General features: G+C 40.4%; 1 protein-coding gene across 1 annotated transcript in view; it reads left to right on the top strand.

Moving 5' to 3' along the window:
- The window catches only part of ube2f (ubiquitin-conjugating enzyme E2F (putative)), a 42,812-nt gene extending 21,014 nt beyond the window's left edge, over positions 1 to 21,798 (top strand). Inside the window, exons 7-10 of the mRNA XM_041056801.1 lie at positions 217 to 274; positions 6,502 to 6,534; positions 7,886 to 7,948; positions 18,820 to 21,798. Coding sequence (XP_040912735.1) covers positions 217 to 274; positions 6,502 to 6,534; positions 7,886 to 7,948; positions 18,820 to 18,870 — 205 coding nt within the window. The 3' untranslated portion in view covers positions 18,871 to 21,798. The remainder of the gene's footprint in view (positions 1 to 216; positions 275 to 6,501; positions 6,535 to 7,885; positions 7,949 to 18,819) is intronic.
- The last annotated feature ends 5,537 nt before the right edge of the window (positions 21,799 to 27,335 follow it).

Genomic DNA, 27,335 nt, shown 5'->3' with positions numbered 1-27,335 from the left:
TTCCAGCCACTCTCAAACATGTTACAGATTTGTTTCTGGTTTTATTAACAGTGGTTTTGGAGTTTGTGGCCTCTAGCCCTAGCTCTGTGTGAGGGGCATAAACAAACTGGAGTTTACAGGACATAAATCAGAAACATAGGGCAATGACAACCTTCCACAAATTACCATAGATAACGTGAAAATATTGTAAATGAATGTGATTTTCTTTTTCTGCAGCTTATTGCGGGAACACTCTATTGATGGCACAGGCTGGGCCCCCACCAGAACATTAAAGGTAATGTGGCACTTATTTAAGAGAATGAGCCTTCATTAAAGAATGTTACTCAATTTTAGATTTTGATGTTTCAGGGATTTCTGACTGTGTGGGTGTTTTATTTTTCTAAAACAAGGCAAGTAAATGAAATGTTTTGTATGAGGCATTGTATTTAACAGGATCATTTTAGGCCAAATTAACTGCGTGCAAGTAAAACTGCAGACAGTTTACAAAACATAACATCATAAATGTAAAAAGAAACACAAGCATATGATTCCCCCCACAAAGACACAACCCAATTGGAAAGAGAATATCAGATATTGCTTGCTTATGTTTGACATTTGTTTGGGACAATTCAAGGACACACAGATTAATGTGGCTTGTTCTAGTTTACAACTATTGCATGACCTGTCCAAATAAGCTTTTATTTGTTAGAAGCAAGACGTGGCCCAGCGGAGGTGATGTGCTGTATTATTTTGATGCATTACCTGTATCAACGGCTGCCCTCATATGTTTTTCAAACACCCTAGTCTATAGTTCCATACACGTAACCAGATATTTCAAGAGCCAGAAAACAGAAGAAATGTAAAGAAAATGTATTTAGTAATGTCATATTTGTTAAATAAAGAGAAAATACCATGGATTTACAAGTCTGTGGTAAAGCCCTGTTTCTGTAGGATCTTAAATATCCACAGTGACAGAAACATATTAGGTGTAGCAATGTCTACATTGTGCCATTGTGCTCAAATCTTTGAGGAGTTCATGGCTATTGGATGAATAAATACTATAAAACCATGGTTACCGTACAGTGTGTAATTTAGAACTCAAAAGACCTGTGTGTGACGCTCCTTAACATTAGGCCTTGTCTGTGTTCATCCACATTTTTCACCCTCTAAAATAGACAAAGTGTGGGTGCAGGACAATACGGCTGAAGTCTGTTGAAAACACTTTGCCATTCTCACAGGACACAATCTTTTGTGGAGTTGTGTAAGGTAAACTTCACAATGAAAGGATTTTCAGCTGCATATAAAAGAGAACCTTGGCTTCTTATGCTTTACCCTTCACTCAATTGAGAACTTTGTGCGAGCTGTTTCAGAAACAGTTACCGAAGTTTAAAGCAAGGACACACTCTGTTACACCTCTTCAAGGTATGCCAGAAATTATGTTTGATAGCAACTATGGTGTGAAACTAAATATGGTTGTATAGTTGTATGGTGAAGCTCTTCCTTCCATATTAAGTTTTGACTTAAACATTCTGATCCAGTCAGATGCATATTGGTGCTTGTCTGCAGGGACTCAAGGCTACATCAACATTCCCCTCAATCACTGCACTGGGATGCTCTTATAGTAATGGAAAAATGCAGATTTATGCAGTTGCCTTTTAAAAGTTGAGGGACAGGGTGTTTTTTTTTTCTACTTTTTTTTTAGCTAAAACAACTCCAGCTAAGTGAGTGAATGAGTGACCGTTGGTCAGCCGAATGCCACGTGACTGAGTGCTGAAGTTACACCGAGTCTTGGATTTTCCCCATTGGCTGTTGCTTTTTCAAAATGAATTGCTGTGAACAGTTTCTAACACGTCCTCACGGGGGGTTTACAGGCAGTGTTGCCAACATTTACAGACTTTTCAGTCCCCTTAAGCAACTTTTTATATATGTGAGCACAGAGAGAAGGAGAGAAGCAAACAGATGGCAGGTGGTCGAGCTATGTACGAGGATTTGACCTACTCTTATTTCTTGAGTTTCCTGCCCAGGCTGCTCTTGAAGTTACTGTCAGGATTTGTCTTATGCATGAGATGTCCCTTCCCCCTAAAGGTTTGATAAGTTTGTGTTAATCTAGGCCACACTTCTCCTTTTGTCTGATTCCTGGTGTTATCTGTACACATTAGGGTATTTCTTTACCTGCCTTCAGAAGAAGCCATTTTCTGCTCTTGTACAGACTGAAGAACATATTCCACGTAATAGAAAATTGTCAAGCCAGATACATTTGATTTTAATGAAATGTCATCATGACAAGTTCAGTGTATCCATATCACTGAACACATTATATTACACTCTGAATACACCCAGGAAACAAAGGCTCAAAAACAAATAGTACTGTCATATCTATTTCCTTATATATATATGGCATTCCATGCACGCCCTGCCTGTGTGTGTTTATATACACGCTCCCATTTCAGTGTGTTTCCTGTTTAGCTCCTCGGTCAGAGACAAGCTCTTCCAGCAGTACTTCACAGACAGTTATGAGACAGGAGTCGATGGCATAAATATTTGAATAAACTTTGTGAAACTTACTGTTCCATTAGTGACTCGGCTGAGTTAACAAGTCAAGCAATCTGTGAAAGCATTTTGTCAGGAAACATGCTTACGTCAGACTCGTGGCAAAGAGACACCTTCGCAGTTCGGATGATGGTGAGAATGCATCAACCCCTGCTCAGCTAAGATCAGTTTTCAGACCAGGCAGTCAGACACTGAGTCAGCAAGATACTTTTTATGTAATTTAATGTGTGGATGTTTGTGTGGTTGGCTGTTCATTACTGGAAACATTATTTGCTGAAGAGAACAACCTCTTGTTTTGCCGTGTTTCCACAGTACTGTCCAGCATGCAGACAGTTAAAGAAAGCCTTTCCTTCCTTCCTCTGTTATTTATGCACCTTATGCAGCCGATGTAGTTGTGGCTTGTGACAGGCATATCAAAGCTATCAGCTGTTCGATGTCTGTAACCAAGCTGTGATTATAATTGGTTTTTTTTGTAGTGAGATTTGAAGTGGAGGAACAGAGGTGATGTACATAAACAGACATCCCCACACAACCTTGTATTTCATTTACCTTCTCCAGATTACTTTCATGGATGACTGTGCTTTATGCCTGAAATAGCCCCGACAGCAACTGATCAACATTTTTTTCTTTCATCACTCACTGCTCTCCTGTGCTGGTCTTTGCTTTCTCTAACCCAGATCCACCATTTTGAACCTCTGCAATACAATAGCTACTTGAATACAGTGGAAGATACATAAAGAAATTTTAATTCAACAGCATTTTTATATTTTATATTTATATTTTGTTTTTCAAACAAAACCTTGCTCTGAAACATACACAAATACTTAGCTTTTTATAATGTGCTCCAGTCTCAGTTGTGGTTTCTTGTTGTTCTCAATGCCTCTTTTCCATGGCCTTGATTCTAAGAAGGCGCTGCAAGGAAAGCAGCTTTGCATACATTGTGAGTGCTTCTCCTCTGCGTGTGTTTGTGTTCATTATAGCAATGATAACCAGCGAGCACATAGGCAGGCTTAAATGGCACACTTATTGCCATCGTAGCTTTCATGTAATTGGCATGAACGCATTGGTGCAGCATGTCGCTGCACATATACCTGAGTTAAAGCTACTCTATCTGCTCAGTGTAAAAGATGAGATAGGCTTCAACAGTGCACAGCTAGCTATAGAATTAGGGCTTAGCCTGGATCCTCAGTGCCTATAAAAAGTATATCCCACTTTAGATTTAAACCACTATCAGATATTAGATAGATTAGTTAGTTCGCCACGTAGCTGTGAGTCATCGACAAATTTCAGTCTTTTCATTCTTTAATATCCTGAGACAGAAACTCAGACTAATAATCTGAAATCAGTGAAAGAAACACAAGGTGACGGTGTCAAAATTCGACTTCCGGTGTTGCTCATAGAAGTGTTTGTTTGGCTGTCATGCTTTTTTTTTTTTTTGCTACTGTTCATTTCTATCCCTGGCATGTGTCTGACAGTTGGTAGACGTTGAGTCTCTCACTGTTTACTTAAATGTAGGTGTGGATGTGGTCGTAAGTGTGAGAGTGGTTGGGAATGGGTTCATGTGTGTCAGCGAGCGTCACTGTGAGTGCACAGAAATATGTGAGAAAAAGTAAGTGCTAAGGCTGGGAGTCAGAAAGGATTGTGTTAGTTTTGAGTGGGTGATGCTGTCCCTCTTCACTGGTCACCACTTTTCTCTACTTCAGCCCACACACACACACACACACACACACACACACACACACACACACACACACACACACAGTCTCCCATAAAAAAAACGTTACAATAATAGCTCACACAGTCATTTTAGCACAGTGTACAGTTGCAAGACAATGAGTACAAAAATATAATCATGTCAAAGTCACCACTTTGTTGCTCTGAGTTTCTGTTTGTTAGCAGAGTGGCACGGCATATGCATTATGTACCTGTAATTGATTCTACTTAAACTTTTTGAAGATTTCCTTTCTGTGTCGAGCCATTGTTGTATACTTAAACAGGGGCAACTAACCAGGCAGGTGTTGTTGCAGTTGCTGCAGAGCAGGTTAGCTTCAGAACATCAGATCAAAACTTGCCAACAGCCTGATGATTAACAGATCAAATCACTGAAAAAAAGCAGAGTCATCATTGCTACAGGATCCTGACATGCACATAAGTGCTGACTTTACAGAAAAGAAACAAGTAAAAAGAAGGAATCGATTTTTTTGCAGGTCAGTAGAATCTTTTGGGTTCTCAATAATTGTGAAATGGAAGACTTGTGAAACAACCAGGACTCCTCCTAGAGTTTGCTGTTTGGCCAATTAAGGGCCTTGGTCAAAGAGGTGACCAAGAACCCAAAAGTCACTCTAACAGAGGTTCAGAGGTTCTCTTCAGAGATGGGAGAACCTGCTGGAAGGACAGCCATCTCAGCAGCATTCAATCAATCAGGTCTTTATGGTAGAAGGGCTAGATAGGAGCCTGCTCAGACATTTAAAGGACTCTGAGAGCATGAGGGAAAAGAGAAACAAAAGCTGAATCCTTTAGCCAGAGCTCCAGACACTGTGTCTGGCAAACACCAAGCACTGCTCATCACCTGACTAACACCATCCCCACTGTGAAGAATGGTGATGGCAGCATCATGCTGTGGGGGGAGGGGGCTCCTTGGCAGCAGGGACAGAGAGACTGGACTGAATCAAGGAAAGGATGAATGCAACCAAATACAGAGATATTTGAAGAAAACCTGCTCCAGAGAGCACACGACCTTAGACTGGGGCGAGGGTTCACCTCTCAGCACAATAATTAATGATCCGAAGCATGCAGCCATGACATGGCTGGGTTGCCTTTGGGACAAGCCGCTGCTTGAATGTTCTTCAGTGGTCCATCCAGGAAGAGTGGGATAAACTGCCCAAACCCAGATGTGGAAAGCTTGTAGAGACTTACCCAAGAAGACTCGAAACTGTATCTGCTGCCAAAGGGGCTTCTACAAAGTACTGAAAAAAGGGTCTGAATACTTTTGTAAATAAGAGATTTCAGTTCTGATTTATTTCAAAAATGTCTAAAAAAATGTTTTCACTTTTCTATTATTGGTTATTAAGTGTAGTTTGATGGGCAAAAATGGCAACTGCACCTATCTACGGCTAAATCTACAACACAATAAAGCGTCCAAAAAGTGAAGCGGTCTGAATACTTTCTGTGTGTGTGTGGAAGGAATGAAAGATAATTAAATGGAAGCCCTGAGAGAATTAACTTTGAATTACCAATCAGTGGTCCAGCTGACAGTTGTTTGCAGCAGAGCGCAGTGAAATAAAGCTTGCTTTTTTAGTTGGTCTTTTGTGATGACTTTCAGTACTACTTTATATTCTGTCACCAAGTCACTGCTGTTTTTAATTGGATTTCACTGGACTATACTTGTAAGTAGAAAGTGGAGGATAATGAAAGTAGTAAGCTATAGTGAGGATGCTTCCTTTGTTTTTCCATGCACTGGGCCCTAAGCCTAATAGCTACTGCCCGACCTAGCATAGAGTCATCCACTGCATACTACCGTGCATCCCATGGCCCCAGCTGAGAGGAGATTCGTGGATTTGATGTTTAGTTACATTTTGAATTTGCATCTTACTTCTGCACTGTTGCTTTGAGCCATGGGAAATGTAGAAATTCAGCAATCCTCGTGGAGGTTATCGCAGAGGGATCTAGTTACTGCACAAAGTGGTTACCATCTCAAAGACTGTTTAATTGCTATGTGCATCCATTCTTACTCCAAAGCAAAAGCTCAAATAAAATTATTTCCTCTTGCTCCGTATAAGGCAAAAGCTTTTCTCAGTATCCCTCTAAATTAGCTCCAGCTGAATGAGTGATTGGGAGATTGTGATTAGGGCCTGCTGAGTTTAACATGCTTTTCACTGAGTTGTAAAGCCTGTGACAAGAGTGTATATTTTAATTGACTGTGATACAGTTTGACTATTTGCTCATTAATGCTTTTTCTTTGCTTTTTTCTAGGACGTGGTCTGGGGGTTGAACTCCTTGTTTACCGTAAGTTCTGTGTTTTTTGTTTTTTTGACTGACTGAGTTTTTCAAAAGTCATATAAAAACATAACCCTGGTAAATTGCCAACGCATTAGCAGGGTGTGCAGGAAAATTAAGCAGAACAAGGTGCAACAATTCAAAAGTCAGTTAACTGATTATTTTACTGACAGAAAATGCATCGGCTGTTTTGTTAATCGTGGACAACTGATTAGACAAAACAAGACATTTGAAGATATTGCATTGGGCTTTAGGAAATTATAGCTGTTGATGATTAAACTGAAGGTGAGTTGCTGCCCTGGTAAACTTACATTTCTTTACTGAAGAGTGCACCATTGGTTTACCTCATGAGCAAATAAATCTACACTGTTGAAGTTTCTCACTGTATTAGGTTACACACAATGAAATGATTCCAATCTCAGATCACATTAACCATGGCCATTGTTTATCTCTCTTTACAGCTGCAATAAGACCATCATTTCTGTCCTAGGGGAAATTATCTTTCTCATTATAGAGAACACTTTGAGATTGTAGAGAAATAAAACAAGAATATTTCATTACAGGTAATTTTTGTGGAAATGTACTGCCAGCTGTTCTGGATGTGCCCAGATTTGGACAGTAATTGATTATAAATTCTTCAAAAAATGAAGAAAATGAATAACTAATCTGATTTAGGGCTATGTCTAGGACAAATATTTAAATGTTCAGAGGTATATTAAAATTAAAGGAGGTTTTTAATAGGTTATTTAAACATTTGGACCAAAGCAAGCAACAAGTAAGAAGTTGAAAATAATCAGATTCTTTAGTTTAGTCCAAAATATGGATATTTTGCTAGGTGCAAGCTTGCATAAATCTATCATTGATTATGTTACGCGGGTGTCACATCAGTATCCACACTTACCCTGAGGTCAGCACTGTGTCCACAATGATAATGGTGATGGTAATCAGCATCGATGCATGGTAATGCCCTAAATCCTACCTCTTAATAAGGAAACAACCTCTCAGGCCATGTTCCTTTATATCTCCAACAACACTCTGCTTCTTGCCTCACTTGTTGTGCGCATCTCTGAGGCAACAGTGTAATCGTGCTGCTTTGTTTGTTCTAGTTAAGAATCCAGGGTGACATTGGAGACATCAAATAGAGCTGAAGTGAGCAATATCTCCCTCTGCAGCTTCTTTTTTTTCTGTTGGGGAAAAAATTAGTGCTGAACCCTGAAAAGTTTTGAGATACTCTGACCATGTTAAATCACTGGTGTTTCTTGATGCATTTTCACACTGTGCATCAGCTTTGCTGTTTTTACCTTTCCTCTTTGTATGTTTTTTTTTCTTCATGTCTTCTCTCTCTTTGCCTCTGCTGCAGGACCTTTTGAACTTTGATGACCCATTGAACATTGATGCAGCAGAACATCATCTGAGGGACAAGGTTTGGCACATTCAGTGTGATTCTATTTCTATTTCTTTAATTCTGTTTTATCATCAGACAAAGAATCGGTGCAAACAGTGATGTTAGTCACTGACATTCAGATAACTCACTTGCGAAGCCTCCCCAGGGCATCTCAGATGTGTTTATAGTCTCCAGAATCATATTCATGTTCTAGTTTCTGTTGATATCCTGCATATAAAATTTACGTGGACAAGACGTGCAGCTGCTGCAGGTTCTACATTTCCTGCTGCAGCTTTCAATGACTCTCTGTCCACATTACTAGCTTTTGTAGGAGGAATCATGTGGCGATCGGATGAGAGTGCTTTAATCAGGTATAGTGGGCTGAAGACAAAGAGCACACAGAAGCCTTTCTGTGTGAAGAATGGCTGTGGTGTTGTATTCAAGAGCCGCATGCATAGAACAGGTGTTTTAAAAAAGGAAAAGGTACTTGTTCATGCACAGCTATTTAATTCACTGCCTCTACAATAGACAGCAGACTCTACAATTTGTAAGTCAAATCAGCACCCTACAACAGGTTTCTCAATTCTCACAACCCTCACAATTCTCTCCTCGGCAATTGTGTGTGAGTGATTATGTGTATGTACACATGTGTATGTACACATCTGCAAGCCCACATTTGAGTTTGCATGTTTTTCTGAACTATAACTTTAAATATAATTTATCTGGGATTTACTGATGGAGCCCAGGGTCTTACCATCCAGCCTTATTGGCGTATATGAGAATAGACACTGAGCTGGTGTGGGAGTAGTTTAGTGGAAGCCTTCCTCTCAGCAAATTAGCAAAACAAGATGTTTCTCTTAGATAGGTACCCGTGCTCCCTCTGTCACTCCCCGTTGGCCCTCTTTCATTCATTTCTGTCTTGTGCATCAGTGCCCTTCCATTCAGTTGTTTATCATTACGTAAGGCAGTGTCAAAAAGTGTTCAGAAGCTGATGTTCTCTGTTTTGCCTACAGTAATAGCTTGCCAACCGAACTAATGTAGCTCTACGGGGAGCCTCCTGACCAAGGAAATAGTTGCAAGCTGAAAGCATTTTAAAGTACAGTATTTGACCTTTAGCACTTTCACACATTTCCCCTTTCCCATGATGCACTGGTGATGCATACCCAGCAGTGCGTGATAATGGCTGCCATGTGACCCCATTATATATGAAAGAGTTTGTCTGTGTTTGTGTTTTTGTGAGATGGAGAGAGAGAGTTGTGAGTGTGAGAGCGTACAAGAAGTGATTGCCAGTTTGTGGCAGGGGTTATGATTATTTAAATGAGTCACTTAGTCCCAGGTGTAGGTGGAGAGTGTCAGTGTGGAGCCTTTTATAAAGTAAAAATACATCATTAATTTATTAGTGACAATTTATCTGAGGCCAATAGACAGTATGTTTTGGATAAACAACTGCAATTGAGTTCATTTTGTAACAGATACAGACACACACACCAGTGGGAGCCCATTAAATAGATGCAGAGGGTGTGTGTTTTGGTTACCAAGACCTAAAGTACATAAAGGAGCTCACACATGGCTCAAAGTTGACTGAGAGTTGAAAGTTCAGATTGAGGTGAAGGTGAAGTTTTCTGTCAGTATGAGGGGAAAACAGGTGACCGTGCAAGTCAAGAAGAAAATGATGAATGCTGAAAAAAGCAATAATCTATGAGAGAGATATCAAAAAGTAGTTGGGTTGCCAAAATCAACAGCTGGGTACATTCTAAAGAAGCAGCATTCAAAAGATGAGCAGAAAATCTTTTACACAGTGAAGAAAAAACAAGAATACTCTCCAGGATGTAGGTGAACATGTTGACCGTAACCTCACAGGATAGAACACAGGATGCAAACCACTGGAAAGCCTCAAAAACAGAAAGGTTAGATTGTGGTTCTCAAAATACATACAGAAAGAAACTGGTAGAGTTCAGGAACAAAGTTCTGTGAGCTGATGAAACAAATATCAGCCTCTGTCAAAATGATGGAAAGAGGAAATCATGGAGGATAAAGGGAACAGCTCATTACCCAAAGCCACCACCTCATCCGTCAAACGTGGTGGTTGTGTTATGTGTTGGACATGTATGGCTGCCAGTGGAACTGGCACATTGGCATTTATTGATGATTTCACTGCTGATAGAAGCAACGGGATGAATGCAGAGGTAAACAGGAGAATTCTGTGCTCAGATTCAGCCAAATGCATCACAACTCATTGGATAATATTTCATCATTCAGACTGTTGGGACAGTGAAGGTTTAATCTTAAGTATAATCCCACCAGTTGTGGCAGTTTTGAGTTAACAAAACTAATATTTTTTATAAGTTACAGACAAACATTTTTACTTTTGGTGCATATCATATACATATGAAAATACATTTTCTGGAAGATCTGGTTCTGCTTCACTGTGTTGTCGTGATTCTCTGGAGTCACAACAACCGAAAACACAAAGTCATCCATCCATGACCCACTCCCACTGAGTCACAGCCTGCTGTAATCAACTTCAGCAGTGAGTGGGTGGAGCCGTGGGAGTTTGTGTGTCGGCACACATGCGCGCTGCTGTATGTGGATGTGTGTATTTGTGTGTGTTGAGGCTTTTGAAGTGGAGCTCCTCCTGTGGCTGCTCTCCGAATACATTTACTGGATAAAGTGGCTGAAAGGAAGGATCCTCATGGGCAATTTAGTACGTGTGTGTTTGTGTGTATTGTGTATATAGTTAGATGGTGACTGTGGTATTACACTACGGTTAGTTGTGAGTGGGTTGTTGTGAATGTACATGCACAGACACCTGTATAATATACGGTTTACAGATGACACAAACATGGAATAGACTCATCAGCTTGATATATTGTGAGCATGAGCTGTGTTTACATGCGCTTGATAATTTTGTGTCATGCTCAACTGTGAACTATTCTAAATGTAAACATGAAATGCCAAAGATTATTCACAGTGACCCTGAAATCTCATATTCACTTCACAAGGAATGAAAGTGGCATAAAGTGACTGACATTGCACACTGTCAGGTTGAAGTACAGCCTCTGACTGATATCCAGGGATTGTTTCAAAACACCTGCTTTGTCACTGCAGCTCCCTCAGCACATTTAGTTCTAAGCTTTATGAGACTGCTGATGAATACTGAGCTTTAAAATGCACACATCCTGTGACAGTTTGAAATCCTCAGGAGACACATTTTATCTATAAATAGGAATCAGGCCTCTCCATAGCATGAGAAGGATATGTGAAAGGCAATGATATATTATTTAGTGTTGACAAATCATATTTTTAGAAAAGACGTGTCATCTGGGTTCCTGATTTTAATCATTTGGACCTGGAAGGTGTTTTAAACATTTGACACAGATTCTACTTACCAAATATAAGCAGAAGTCTTACCAAATATAAGCAAGTGTGGTATATTCACAACAGCTGCACAACATCGAAATAAGTAGCAAACGATGTTAAGACAGCTTCTTATTTCTGTCACTCGTGATTTCTTGTATACTGACTGCAAAAAGATTATCATAAAAATGCAAACGTTAAAAAAAAAGAAAAAACTTAGTATGTGAAATGGAATTGGGGCATGTCTATAATCAAGTAGTCACACTAGGAATAATCAAGCAGTCATAGTATCAGAAATGTATGGGTTATCTGGTGGGGTGTACTATATCATCAAGTATAATATCAAGTATAGTGCAGGATATATTTAGTTTTATAGATAGCAGAGATGTGTGACCAGGGTCAGCCAAAGTGCATCTTACTGTTTAAAACACCACCCAGCAGCATGAACACCATGGGCCATTCTTTAAAGGTCAGACGTCCATAAAATGGCAAAAGGCTGAACTGCCAGAAAGCAGAAGAGATCAGAAGTGTCCAGAACACATGTACCTCAGTGTTTCAAGACAAGGTCAGATACTGGTGCCAGTCTATGTGGAACATATCGTGAAAGATTTTGTGTGGTATGTGATAATGTGGTATTGATGACCTGAGTGACAGAATGGCACCTCGATGGGTTTGTTATTAGTCAAGCTCCAGAGTTCACGGATCCCATGATCCTTCTCTTCATACTAAATTCTCTACATGTCCATTGTTTGCTACTCATCAATTTACATGCTCGCTCCCTTGCTTCCTCAGGTATCTGAAACAGTTTAGCCTTTCCAATCAATAGTCAGTCCTTATCTCACTTCTGTTTGTCTCATCAGCTTTCTGTCCATGCATTCATGCTTTCTCGCCCTGTTGGGACTCATTAGAGCACGAAAGGAGGAAGACACATCAAGGTTGTTCCTGAGTCACTCGAGGTTCTTATATGCTTGTTTTTTTTGTTTTGTTTATTTTTAATTTTAGCAGTTTGATACAATAAGTGTGTAGAAAGGTATGGACATTGTTTGAGTCCTTCAGTATTATATATGCGCGTTCGTTTCATAGCGCCAATGTCAAACCTGTCAAATATTAGGACAGTAACAAAAAAATGAAAAAATGATTCATCATTAATGTCACATCTAGTGAGGCAAACATATAAATTACACAGTCAGTGTGGCTCCAGTCACCTCATTATGGTGTCTACCTGTTCTGTCAGTTTAGTGACAAGGTTCTGTTGTGATAGCGAGGCTGTGAATGACAACACCGCCGGGCTAACAGTGGCATACAGAGGACAGCCTGGCAGATCTGCTCTCTGCTGCTGTCTGAATCACGTTTGAGAGTGTAATAGCAGCTGCCATGTGGTAAGGAAAAAAAACCCAAACCCAGCCCATACCAAAATACTCTCACACTCTTGATGAGATGGAGGACTATTCAAACAAGTTCATTTCCTGGAAAGTCTGTGGCTATGGTATTGTTATTGCAAATTGTGGCAGAGAGCGGTGCAAATTAAAGAGGGAGCTGAGGTGCATCTTAACACCTTGTCACAAAATCACAACAACTCACTGCTGTGTTCTTAAGTCTGTGCAGCAGTGTGGTATAATGAGCACAGACCTTTCTTGAGCTGGAGGAGCCACAAGACTGTGGTTCAGCAAGCATCCACGCTGCTGAAGTGTGCTCGAGAAAGACAGTGAATCCCTATATCAGCGTCCCAGTAATTACCCTCTTCCTTCTGTGAGTGCATCACAGCAGTTCTATTATCTGATACTGTTTCACTCCCTCTTGTCCTGTGGCTGTTGAAAGGTAAAATTTAATGCAGCAGGCTCTGTCGCTACTAACCACCTCTCAAGAGAGATTTTATGTCCGTCATTATTAGACCAGCCCAGCTGCTGTTTGGCTTTAAATCTGATTTTAAGTGGCTGGTCATGGCTAGCAGCCTCTTAAAATCAGTACAGGATTGTGTGCAGCGTTTCTCCAAGGATTTTTTTTTTCCAGTTGCGGTGCTGTTCTGAGCGTGAGCGAGTGCAAGTGAGTGTGACGCTGGACCTGCCGACAAGTCCGTGGAGAAATAGCTTAAAGTGACCTTAAAATTCTTACAGACAGGGTTATTCATATTCATCTTTTTATGTGTGTAGTAATTCACTGGGAGCTTTTGACACTTGAAGGGCTCTGGAGGCCCAGACAGTTGTAGTAAGAAATGCCGAGGAATGAAACGCCTCAACACAAAACATTACTTCCACTATTTGTATTCAGCATAAGTAGAAATAGATAACAGCTCAGCTTAATGAGCCAGTCTTTCAGACTCATCTGAAAATTGTAACAAGTGTACAGGACAAAGTCACACTAATTTAGTGTGCACATTTGTGCAGGCAAAATGAAAATTAAATTGTAAATTGTATTAAAATGAATTATCAGCATTCTTAAGCAGCTCCCCATTATCGTCCAAATGACTCCGGAGTGGTGACTCATTCGTTTGCACATCCTTTGAGCATTGTTGGTGCAACAAAAAAAACAAACATTTGTGCTTAATTAATTCTCAAGCTATGAGCATCACACTTCACGAGTTATAAATAAAATTAAAAATAAGTTATGATAACGTGAAAAATAACAAGGCACAGAGGTTTGTTTTGACAACAGTCTTCAGTAATTCACTGTCATATTATCTGAGTAGTTAATGGGAAACGTGCATGTATTACAGCAGTGTATGGAACAGGTTAATGTGTAAACTAATAAGATTAACTAGTAACCCATGAGGCTGGCTTGTAACACTCATTTTGCTGTGAGCATTTGGAAACTTTAGTAAAGTAAAATAAAAATAAAAGCATGCAGCTCATTCACACACTTAAAACAATTTAAAAACACAAAATATGATAAAGATTAAAGGAAAAAGGCTAAAAGAGACAAGAATTAATGGTGGTGGCAAATTCAGTGTCGACCAAGTTTCTAACAGCACATGACAGAAAGTGCAAGTGTGTTTATCAGTCTATACACAGAGTAAACAGTTTTTAAACTCTTTTTTTCCTTTTTTTTTCCTCAAACCTCAGCCTGGACAGAACTCTAAAAAGATTCTTTACTTAGCCCAAGTTTGAGAACATCTGCGACTGTTGAGATTTCTCGGCCTCCACACCTCTGCATCCCCCTGTCATATCGCTCTTCTCTAGTCCTTTTTTTCTCTTCCCTGTTCACACCTCTCCCCTCCCCTTCGTTTTTCCCTTTGCAGTCTGTTTACCTAATACATCCTGGGGCTTTCTGTTACTTAGTTTTCAACTTTTAGCAGATTTTAAAAGAAAAAGCATTGGCACCCACAGGGTTTAATTTGCATCCCCCTCCCTCTGATGGTGGTACATATTTTGAGTACCTGTACAGATCGCTGCAGAGAAGAGAGTTAATTGCCTTCTGCTGGTGAAATACAGAAAAAAAAACTACACAAAACTGTAGTCTAACAGAGTATTTAATCGACTGCGGAGTTTACTTGGATTCTTCAAACTAATGAACTCTTAGCTGGTTTTCTGCTGTAAGAGAGAAAAGGAGAGACAAAGGAAGAAAAAAGGTAAATACTTGTAAATTTAGCCTTTAAACTTGCGTGAGATGACAGTAATAGAGCTGTTAGACTGATCCTTCAGATTTATGTGACACCTTAATTGGGTAGTATTTTTCAAAGACATTTTGTTTTATTTCGCCCCTTGCCAAAGTGTTTTTGGCCAGCAGTTCATATCTGTGTTGGACCTCCTAATTGGGGCCAGTTTAAAAAGTTTTTAAACTAAGTTCTGTGTGTTCTCGGTCAGTGTGTTTGCTCTGTTCTTTAAGTTTATGTGTGGTAGCTTAATTGATGCAAGCTGGAACTCCACATTTTTTTTAAGACACCGCTGCTGTGTTTGTGTTTAACTTCACTTCCTCTGTGGTCTCTCTGCACCCCGCAAAACTTCTTCCGCCCTATTTTCTCCACTAAGTGGCATACCATATGTGTGTGTGTGTGTCTATTTAAATTTTTGTGTGTTGTGGCATTTCCCACAAAGGCTTACAGTAGCTTGCAAAAGACAGCTGGTTAGACAAGAGAGGGGAGAAAGACAGGCAGGTGGATAAAGAGTAACAGATGGACCAATATTCAGTATTTACAAGTGGTGTCCATTCTACACAGCACAGCTTGAGACAGATGGACAGATATGATATTATGGTATATGGCTTTCAGGTGGACCATGTTTCTGTATAATTGTTTCATCTTTTCTCATATATGCCATTTATATGGCTAAGAACTGCTCTGTATCTTTCTCCCCGTGGGCTGGTCCAGTCATCCTGCTGGTCAGTTTTGAGATACAGAATTCTTTCTGTATTATATTCAGTGCGATAATAAAATAAGAAATCCTTTGTTGGGTAACTACTGATGCCTGCTTAATGTATGTCACATTTCTAAAAAGGAAATGTTACACCATAACTTCCACTGCATATTTCATATGCAAGCTAGCTCATTGGAGTTAATTGTATTGCAGAAAGTGCCATCAGGGCTAAGGAACTTTAAAGGCATTAGAAGTGGGAAGTGTTAATCAGCTTTTGTGTGTATGCAAACAGCATGGCTCTATGGATGGCAGACCCACAGTGAAGTATCTCAAAAACTATTCACAGTTCCCAGAGGATGAATCCTAATAATTTTGGTGATCCAACTTTTCCATTACCGTTGGGACAAAATTTCAATTTGTCCAACTTCAGTTGATGACCAAATACCTGCAAAACTGATGAAATTCCCACCAAATTTAACTTTATACCTGCTTAGAATTAGCATGTTAACACTGCCATTGTGAGTTTGTTAGCATGGTAACATCAGTATTTATCTCAAAGCGCTGCTATGCCCATGTACAGTCTACACATAGCTGCTAGGATAGTTGTAGACTTGTGTGTGTGTGTGTGTGTGTGTGTGTGTGTGTGTGTGTGTGTAGAGAGAGATTCTACCTCAGGGTTCTGTGACAGACTAATGGCTTTTGTATTTGAAATGTGGACTAATCCATTTCATGGTATTTGTTCTTTGTTTTGAGATTTCTGAAATAGCTTTGAATTTTACTTGAACATTTTACTTGCACATTTTTCACAGCTTGGATTATACACCTTGCCTCTGAGCACAAAGTTTAAAAACATTATTGAATTATTTGAACCACTGACCTTTGAAATTGCTTAAAAATAGATTAGTAGAAGCTTAAACATGAAGAGAGCATCTCTGAGCGTCCAGAGGTGGAATATTGGTTTTATTTGAAGATGCGGGTCTCGGCTATTTCATGAAGATGTTTTCTCTCTATTTATTATGCCAGTGTCATTGTGCTCCACTGTGATTGGCTCAGTTGTGTCCGAGCTATGAGACGAGCAGTGTGGCTGACTGAGGCGCAGCCGTGGCTCAGTTTGGGGTAGCCGTGGTTAAGAGTGCGGCTTTGGACTTTGGACCGGTCTGAGATCAGAGGGTCGTGGGTTCGATCCCTCAACTACCTCGATGCGGTGCTGGTGAAGGAGACGCGCCTCCCCTGCCTCTCTGACCATGGCTGTGGTCTGGCCTGGCCCTGAGCTAGGCACCGATCCACCCCAGCTCCCCGGGCGCCTCACTAGGCAGCCCCCTGCCCCAGCTTCTCTAGTGCATGTGCATGCTTGTGTGTGTGTTTCGTTCACTTGGTGTGGGTAAAATGCAGTAATTTCCCCAGGAGGGATCAATAAAGTAATTAAAATGAAAAAAATTAAAATAAAAAATTAAATTAAATGATGATTAATCACCACACCTTCCAATCTATAATTCCACTTCACCTATCCTTTTTTCACATAGTGCTCCTACATCTAAATGAACCAAAATAGCAGGTTCACACTGAGATACACAGTCTGTGCACCCAGAACACACCACTTTGTACTTGTTAATGGCTCTTGCATCATTAAAATAGAGCTTAGTGGGAGTGATCCCTCAGCAGCAACAGGGCTGATCAATCATCCCTCTGTGTATAGATACTCAGGCTGCTGTCATCACTGCTGTAGTTTTTGTCACTGGCAGCTTTTCAGCATTCCTGGCTGTCATCTGTCACTACACACACACACACACACACACACACACACACACACCATGCCTCTTTTTCCTGTCTCTCTTCGTCTTTCTCTTACCCCCGGTTCGTGTTTTTTCTCACGTTCTCCATTCCTTGCACATACCCTAGTGACCATACAGAAGCCAAAGCAATGTGTGCGTGACTAACTGACCACTATAGCTGTGGCGTAAATCAGTGCGCTAATGTCAGTGTGGGACACTTGTATGTGAAAGTTCATGTTGGACAGCAGGACCCGTGGATATGAAGACAGGTCCAAAGCATAGAAACAGTGCATGCTATATACTGTTCATTTAGTCACAGATACATTCCAGTAAAGATTTTTACTCAAATTCCATTTATCTAAAAAACATAAACTTTTCTTGTTTCTCATTAATAAGCTGATCGGGCAAAATGTGCTTAAAACTGCTACTTTGAGTCAGTTCCTCCCCACATTCAGAAGCTACATATGAATTACTTTAGCAATTTTTGCATGGAAGCTGATATAAATCTAACCGCTTTGGGTCTGCCGCAGCGGCTTTCCAACCTCTGAACGGACTACATCCTCATTAACTCCAGTAAAGAACTGTAATAGTGTGCGATCAGTGGCCCCAATTACTCCAGTTTCTATGATTTACAATGTGTCTAGCCACAGCACAGTTTTGCTAGGTAGTGCACTTTCTTGCATAGACCCACAATAAAGGAAATCTTTTCACAAAAGAGGAAAGCTGCTGCAGCTCAAATTAATGGCTGTATGGTCTACAGCCTTTGATCAAAATCCATGATATTGTGGTTGTGTTCTGCCTGATCTGTCGTATAGTTTGACTGAAATATAAAGAGGATGTAGACACAAACAAACAGAAGGCTGAAATGATGGACACCACCTAGGGGTGTCAGAAGAGGAAGGAGACGTCACACACTGAGCTCAGTCAGGCCAGATGTAACCAGGAGGGATGGGCTAAGGGATCCACAGAGGGATTTCCATTGCACTTTGCTGTCAATACACCAATTTTTCTGCCTCAGCCAAGCATAAAAGTTTATTTGGGATTTTTTGATTATTTTGTTGCCACTCAGGTTTTTTTTTTTTGTTTGTTTTTATGTATAAATTGAAAATGCACATAAATACAGGTAGATGGAAACACAGCTAATGTGTCACATCATCTGGACTGGAGACAAAGTGATATTTGTTAGGCTTATAGAGTCTGTGTTGCTGTGTTCAATCGTACCAAATGAGCAGCACTGTTTTCCATGTTTTTTTTAAGATCCACAAGTTATGGACAATATTATGCAAAGTAGTGATCGGTCTATTGGCCAGAAGTGCCAAAAAATATATACTCCATTTTTGTGTTGATGTTCTTTAAATTTGTCGTTTTTTATATTATGTACAGTAAAATGTTACTGTTTCTTTCAACTGCGTCACCCTCCACAAATGTTACATACAATACAAATGTAATTTCTGGTTTTCTCTGTCTTTATGTTTCCTTCTCTTCCATCCAGGAGGATTTTCGGAATAAGGTTCAAGATTACATCAAGCACTATGCCAGATGATAGAAGCACCTACATCAGCCTGCACCAATCAACCAAACTGCTCTACCTTGCCTCTGCTTATCCTGGCCAACTCCCCAATGTGTGTGAATCAAAAGCAGACTCTTTGACTCTTACCACTCCGCTCCTATTCACCCAACTGCAATAAACTCCACCCTGCAGGAACAAAATAAAAAAAATTGAAGAAAAAAATTTGTACGTTTAAGGAAGGACTTGCATACAACAGAAAAATATGCTTTAATTGTCTTGAACAGCTGAGTGTTACACAATGACCGCAATGTCCGTTCATTGCGGCAAGACCGCTGATTGCCGTCGCCTCGCTGACGTGCCCCTGAGCCTGTCGGAAATTAGCCATGGCAACGAATGGCAAGGGATTTGATGTGAAGATTCATCGGTGCAAAAAAGAAAAAAAAAAAGAAAAAAAAGGCGCATTTAGCTGTTTTAAAATTTGATGAATCAAGAGGAAGAATATCTGTTACTATCTCTGTTCTAGTGCCTGCCATGTTTGTGTCGCTAAAGAGAAAATGCATGTGAGTTCACAAACACACACACGCACACCGTTACATCCTGTGGTGAAAGGTGAATACATGTGTAGACATTTCTGTACACGTCTGTTACTCACACACACACACACTTGGAAAGCCTACAGCCCCCAGCACCACTAGACAGCATGTGAATGACCATATTGTCCCATTTTGTTGTTATTCTCCTTGCATGTGTACACACACACATCTATGCACCAACCTTGTGTGTTTTCAGTGGGATAAAGTACTACTACTAAAACCACAGCCAAATGTACTGTTTTCAACTTCACATCTTCTCTGCTGCCCTACTCTCCTCACATCCCTCTGTTTCACACACACCGACACACACACACACAACCACGTGTACCTTTTTCCCATTGAGGATGCAGAGGTTTATTCATACTTACAATGCAGTCAGGTGACAGTGACACATTTTTGGTGTGATCGCTCTGTACTTACACACATTGGGTTTAAAATGAAACAGTGACTATGGGTTTGAGTTGCTGATTCAGATTTAATTTTATGTCTGTAACAGATGAACAGTGTAGAAGTTGTAGCTCATCTTGTTCATAGTTCCCCAGGTGTAATGGACAAAATGTCATTCAACATGAATTTAAATCAGGTTTAATCACTTTTTTTTGTTTTTAAATAATAATGTATCAGATGGTAACGTGATCAACAGTGTGTAACAAGTTGCATGTAGTGATGAACCTATGAAGAATTATCAGCAGAGTCTGCAGCTCCCCTCAGCTTTAGAGAGCTTCAGCTCTTCGTTTAGATTCTCACTACTCTGGCTGCAGCAGGCTGAAAGTCAGCACTTTAACCTCATAGTCATCGTTTCATTTCAATCTCTTTGTACTACAATACAGAATAAAAGCATTTTACTGTCCCAAGACCTCATGACTGCACTGTACATATCCTCTCCTTCTGTGTGTGGGAGATTTCACAAGCTAAGATACAGAGTATGTGTTTCTGGGAAGATGATACTCCTGAACTCTCTTTTTGTGTGTGCATAGACTGCATGTTTCCACTGTCTAGACGTGTTGGGAAAAGTCAGCAGCATCAGTTCAGAAAGCCAGTTAGACAGCAAGCTAACTAATCAGAGACCGAGCTGTTGAGGTATAAAGCTGGCGAGGGAGCTAACTAACGAGCGAGTCCCCTTTTCACCAAGTGTGTGTCATTCTCAATCCTTACAGTGTGGCAGGTTAGCTTACAGTAGGTTAAGCTAGGTCACAGTCACAGAGCTACTTCTCATGGCATTCAGTGGATTAGCTTGCTCACTACAGTGCTTGTCAGCTAGCTCGCTTGCTGGTGGACTTGTAGAGGCATTGCAATTCCACTGATGCACTGACAGCAGCATACAGTGAGGTTTACAGCACAGTGGGATGGCTCTGGGGCGTCTTCAAGATCATGTGAAACTGTCTTTATAAGCCTCTTTTGTTGGGGACTTTGGCTGCACAGTGCATGTTCATTGTGTGTGTGTGTGTGTGTGCCAGAGAGACTGTACCACTCAATTAGCCAGTGAGGGTGTGGTGTGTGCATGTTTGTGTGTGTTTTGCTTGGCCCTGGCTAGCATTGTGCCTCCTGTTTGAGTCGTATCTCTTAACATGGACCGTTGTCCGTCCATCCAGCTTTGTCATCACACGTCTGCATGAGGCAAAGTCTGTAATCTGCCAGGGATGCATTTTACTGAGGATGTCAGAAATGGAGTTGTTAAGGATTGAGCCTTTACGTTGGAGGTATGTGTAAAGACTGAACTTTTGTGCTTGTGGAGTGTGTGTGTGTGAGCGTATGTGTCAGTATGATGTGTTGAATGTTGAAATGATGTGACTTCTTAGCATGCTCTGGTTTCTTCTTGCCCTTCATTTCTTATTCTGGCCCATAGTTCAACAGCTCAAATGACGTTGTTTTCCTTGTGAAAATAAACAGAACAACAGACAACACTGGCCTCTGTCAAAATAAAGGACCTGAGAGGATGATAGGTCCGTTGAAAGTGTGGCCATTCCATGGCGTTTTCCCATGTGGTTTTGGTCCACTCAGGCCCCAAAGGTTAATGCTACTGTCTATTAATTTGAAGCCATCCTGTTTAATTGCAGTGACAGTTAATTACCTCCATTATATGGTAGCCCAACACAATGTACCTGATCTTAGCCTTAGTAATACTCTGACTTTAGCTTCCTGTTGGACACCTTGGCATAGCTATGTCCTTTAGATCGGCAGTTATCAGTGTTTAATTTTCCCAGGATGTTACTGGGAAATGTCTCTGCTTGGGCTAACTCCATCTTTGGGCCAGGGGAGAATAACAACAACTTGTTCTTCAGATCCTCAACCTTTTCTTTCTCAGATTGTATATCCATTTTTTAAGATATATTAAAGAGAGATATAAATAAAACAATGTGTCTTGTTGTTTCATGTGCTTTTTTTTTGGCTGACTTATTTATACAGTTGATTGCAACTAATGATTACTATTTAATTTACCCGTTATTTTGTCTGTATTTGGTCTGTGAAGGTGTCCTGCAGGGTTATGGAGGGTGAAGGACATCATCAGTGTGTGGACAGTCTGCAGGTCCACCTGGCACACAATCTAATCAGTACTCTCTTTTCCTGAACCCTCCACAAATTCAACACTACAGCTATGAAAGTGTTGGTGTTTGAACAACTTATTGTTTTCAAATTTTAAAATGTACATGTATTTCCTGCTTGCTGTTTATTGCTACATGTATATTGTATCTATCTTTCTCTGCTCTTCACCCACCTAGAAGCGAGGTGTACTTAGCCAGGAGTGGGGCTGTGTGTGCATGCTCACACGCTCGTGCATGCACGCACACAAAGTTTAACTCCATCTGATGACTGTCAGATGCCATTCACACATTTTACTTGGCTGAGGAAGACACACACTTAATGCCGTCATCTGTCAGTCACCCACACAGCCTGCCATTGCGCCTGCTTTCAGAGCAGACATAATCATACTGTACACTTGCCCTGTGGCACTGCTGCCTTATGGATGCCCTGTGTGTGTTTGTGTGCAGTGACAGCTGACAGCCACAGCCAGGTAATGAGGTGACTGAATGTTACAAATCATTTATTTATATCTGCAGTTTGCTAGATGTCCTGCTCCCAACAAACCAAACTATTGAGCCTAAATACATTCTGAATCAAGTCCTCTTTAACCAGACTTGATTAACTCAAAGCTCATATTTCCACTTCCATTAAAAGCGTTGGGAAGGAGGCGAGAAAATAATGAGGAGCTGCAAAGTCTCCGTACAGAGTTCCTGCACACAACACACCTGCCAGCCACATTAAGGAAGAGATTAATGGGTTTAAATGATGGGTCATTTGTCACACAAATTGGCTGTAGCCAACCTGGGAGGTGTTTTTGAATGATAAAAGAGGATAATGTCGAAGCATGAATCTGAACCTGTACTTTCTGACAATGTCATAGTAAATTAAAAGAGGAAAGTTAAAGTCTCATTAAAAAAATATCCATATTCTGTTGGCAAGAATACTGATTTACAAAAGCTGATTTAGTGGCGTTAACTAGCATAGATCAGATCTAAATGTATATACAGTACTGCGCAAAAGTTTTAGGTGCTTTAGCTGCTTAGATTCTTAACCATCACATAAGGACAACAAGAAGTCCTGCAGCAGATGGTAAGGCCCCCACAGGACCCTGATTTTAACATCATGGTGTCAGTCTGGGATTACAGGAAGACACAGAAGACACTGAGACAGTGTAAATCTTTTGCATAGTCCTCGTGTATTTGTAAAAGGATTCTTTTATGATCCACCGAATGAAGCCTTGCTAGTTGGTGTAATTTCCACCCCTCTCACTCTGATGGACTGTCCTCATCCGGATGACTAGCCTTCTCTTTCAACTCATCTACTGAGTCATTTCCTCATAAAATCTCATGTCACATGAGATTATCTGTGGAAATGACTCAGGAAAAGGGAGCAATCAATGTTGGAAATTTATATTTATGTTATCTTTGTTATGGTTCATTAAGACTGGAAGTACACAAGATCCTTCCATGTCTTCTTTGGGTAGATGCTCATCTGTCAGCTCTTTTTTAAAATAGCACAGATACTGTCCCTTATCCCCTCTAAACTGCATGAGTTCCTGCATGTGCATCGGTCACCTACTGCACCACCCACCACCATAAGCAAACTGTCAACCTGTGGCAAACCCTGTGGTGTAATTTGCTAGACTCAGCCACCTGTACATAAGCTGTACTTTTGCAGGTTTTAATGACTTGTTGCCATGACGACATCTCCTGTTAAAGGTAAAGCCTACTTTAAGGAACTGAAAAAGCTGGACTTGTGTCACATAATTAAATCCAGCTAACTAATTTATCCACATGTGAAGAACAGGGGCACAAGTGTTAACTTGCCTTCTTTTATTTCTTATTTTTTCTCAAAACAACAGGTGCAATGAGTCAGTCCCCCGATACACAGCGAAACCAGTGTAGCAGAGAAAGTAATCAGAGAATGTAATTTGTGTTTGTCACTATCTTCATTCGGTCTGATTTAATAGTCTGTGTATGCCCCCACCATTAACAGCTGTATAAGTATTGTTCCTCAACTCTTTAATTCTTACTTCCTTTGTGTCATCCTCTCCTACAGTTATGTAAACAAGTTCTTATTGTAAAAATGATCTACAGCACACTCTGTTAAATGACATCCTTAGAGGACCAGTTTGTAGAATTTAGGGGGATCATAATTATGTTTTCAATAGTGCATAGACATAGAGAATCACTGTATTTTCATTAGATTAGAATGAGCTCTTCACATCTACAGAGCAGGTCCTCTTCCATGGAGCCCGCCATGTTGCATCGCAATGTTTCTACAGTGGCCCAGAAAGGACAAACCAAACACTGGCTCTAGAGACGCCCTTTCGTGTTTTTATGTTACCTGAAGGCCACCGTAGGTTCCCCCATTTGCTTGGAAAGGGGTGTGGGGAGGAGCATTCAGTTGGTTGCACTCTGCAACATCACGGGCTGAACTGGGCATTTTATGAACAAAATGTGTGGAGGGGAAATCAGACTTTATTAGTAATTGCTCAGTCAGTCAGCCCTGAAGCCAGACACAAAGCCACGGATCAGATGTCAAAGGTTCATCTTTGTTCCTTAATTTGCTGTGTATGTGTGTGTGTTTGTGTGTTCTCTGTATGTCTTTATGTTTGTTGTGTTGACCTGGTGGATGTGCGGTGCCAGCTGCTTATTTCTCCCCTGTGTCTCTGCCTTTCCTCTCCCATCACTCAGCTATGTACACACTTCATCTCATCCACCTCGCTGGCTGCTTCTGGCTGTTTCCAGCCTGCACCTCATTTCTGCAGCTTTTTACATACGTATTTGCTCCTGAACAAAATTTCACTGTGAAGCTACAGCTCAGAGAGCACCCAAAGCAGAATATTTATGAGAAAAACGAGGTCCTAGTCAAAAATTGCAGGGGTTGTGCCTCAGCTTCCATCACAGGATTGATATGTTGAAGGGGCTGGCAGAATGTGTTTGGGATTGAGGTCCTGTAGGTTCACTGCAAGGATATCGCTTTGAAAAATAAGCCAGCCTGAATACTATATTTGGTCAAATGATGATACCTACTGGCACTCTTTTTTTTTTTTTAATTTGTTCTCTTCTTTGTCAGATAAGGGAAAATTCCCACTTTTTCTAGAGCCCACACATTTACTTTCTGTATTTATTTAATCAAGGGTAGTGGTTCGGTTGTTAGTGGCTACAGCATGGTCAAAAAGATTTTTGGGCTGCTCTGATACTACATGAATGTTATTCGTGTCTTTATTCTGTAAAAAAAAAAATATGGGTTTTATACACATACATAATGCTGACTTTGCACAGTACATATACCAATTTAACCAATGACACACACACAAATTTTAAAACTCTGTGGACAAATTAAGCTCACGCAATTCGTGCAACTTGCACTTCTTGTATAGACGGTCCTTCAGTGTGGCCCAGGACACATTTGAGTTAACTCTTCTAAGAGAATGTGGCATCTAGACTAAATTCATCCACAATCCACTGAGAAGGAGGCAGCAACAAGACAGCTTATACAGACTACAAAAACTATCGGAAAAAGTAAGGTAAAGTTAGAAAGTGTTAAAGTCTTAAAAGTCTCAGACGTTTTGTCTTTTTGCCCTGTATTTGTTTGTGCATATCCGGTTGTGTGCACATGCATCCAGCGAATGAGCATGATGTATACAGGCTCACACGTGTCCATGTATGTTCCACAGTGTATGTCTAAGAGTAAGTGCCTCTTTATTTCCTTTGTTCCGCTTCAAAAGCTGCCCACACGCTCGTTCCAGCTGTGGGAGGCATTTCATTGTGCTGTGAGATTAGGTTGGCAGGCTGCAAACAGTAATACATTTAGTCATGCCAACTTATACAGAAGCAGAAACAATGACTACATCCCTGTAATTAAATAAACCCCCATCTCCAGTGTTATTGCTCTGCTGAATCGGAACAACATTAATGTCAGATGAACATGCATTTTTGAAATCATCATTTAACCGTGGTTTTACAGTCAGAGCCCTGATCATTGACATGCATGAATCACACCACAAGTCACAAAACTAATCTCACTCAAGTTCAGTTGTGGGGGACATTTACATGCAAATACAAATCAAAGTGCTTTACACGGTGACAGAAGAATTAAATCATCACAAAGGTAAACACATACACACAAGCAGAGAAAAGGGATGGCGCCTGCAAGTTGCACATCTGAATTTTCACCATTCAAATATACAGTGTATTTCTGTGGGTACTGTACAGCATTATGGATATCCAACATATTATGATGCACGCCCACAACACCATTATGCACGCATAAAAGAGCACTATGGATGCCATACAGCATTGCACACATCCAGCAGCACTATATACAATGACAAAGCTTATCACCTCTTGCTGAAAAGCTGTCACACTGTTTTTTTCAAGGGAGATATTTGCGCAACCAACTATGTCAGATGCAGGTGCGTTGGAAATCTAATTTTTTATTTATTTATTTTTTGTTCAATCGTTTGACAAAGGTCTAGAGGAACTGAAATGTTAGTAAATTGTGATGTTGAGCAAGATCAGTGTACAGGATCTTCTTTTGTCAAGGCTGAGATGTTGTGCTGTGAAATTTAAGCCAATACAAACACTGTGTACTGTGAAACACAAAGTGAATCATGTCAGAGTCCACACCAGCTTCAAAGTGACATGTATAGAATGGCAAGCAAACACAATCTGTCATCAGTTACTAATGTAGGCCTATGCAAATATTTAAAATTGCTCTCAGTTGTGAAAAGTTTTACTCACTAGATTGAATAAGTCCTTGGGACAGTCAGTACGATTATAAGCACCCAGAGTAACATGAAAAGCCAGTATGTGTTGGCTTTTCTCCTCACTATTCTCCTCACAAATGGAATATGAGACAGAGACCTGTCAGTGGTTTTTCACAGCGAGCATTTCAGATCAGGGAACATGAATGTGAAGACTTGAATCCACAGTCGTCAGTTCATAAAAGATTTAGACATGGCACGTACAGTAAATAGTAAAACATTAAAGTCTGCAGCACATCATTGATTCAGCAGTGCAGGTCTCACTGAACTGGTGTCATACAGTCAGAGTTGATACAAAAAAGTGTGAAGAAAATGTATTGCAACGTTTCATTGAGTCACTAGACTTAATTTCAAGGATGAACTCAACCCTTCTCTGGCACCAGCGTCTATTTTTCCATTCAGCTGCATCCTAAACCAGTGACCTCAGTTGATCCTTTAATATCAAATCTGTTTTCAAAACTATATACAGTGTTATATGTTATATGACAGTGTTATGCCAGGCAATATTCACTTTTTTTCCGTTTGGATAAGAATGTGTTTTTTGAAGAAAAGTCAGCGCAACATTTCACAGAAATAAACTTGTCAGTGCCCTCTGCAGGACCAACTATGTA

This window comes from Toxotes jaculatrix, chromosome 15 (assembly GCF_017976425.1).
Source record: "Toxotes jaculatrix isolate fToxJac2 chromosome 15, fToxJac2.pri, whole genome shotgun sequence".
In the NCBI taxonomy this organism is placed as follows: domain Eukaryota; kingdom Metazoa; phylum Chordata; class Actinopteri; family Toxotidae; genus Toxotes; species Toxotes jaculatrix.
The sequence above is the reverse complement of the archived record's forward strand: the minus strand, read 5'-3'. Positions and strand labels throughout refer to the sequence as shown.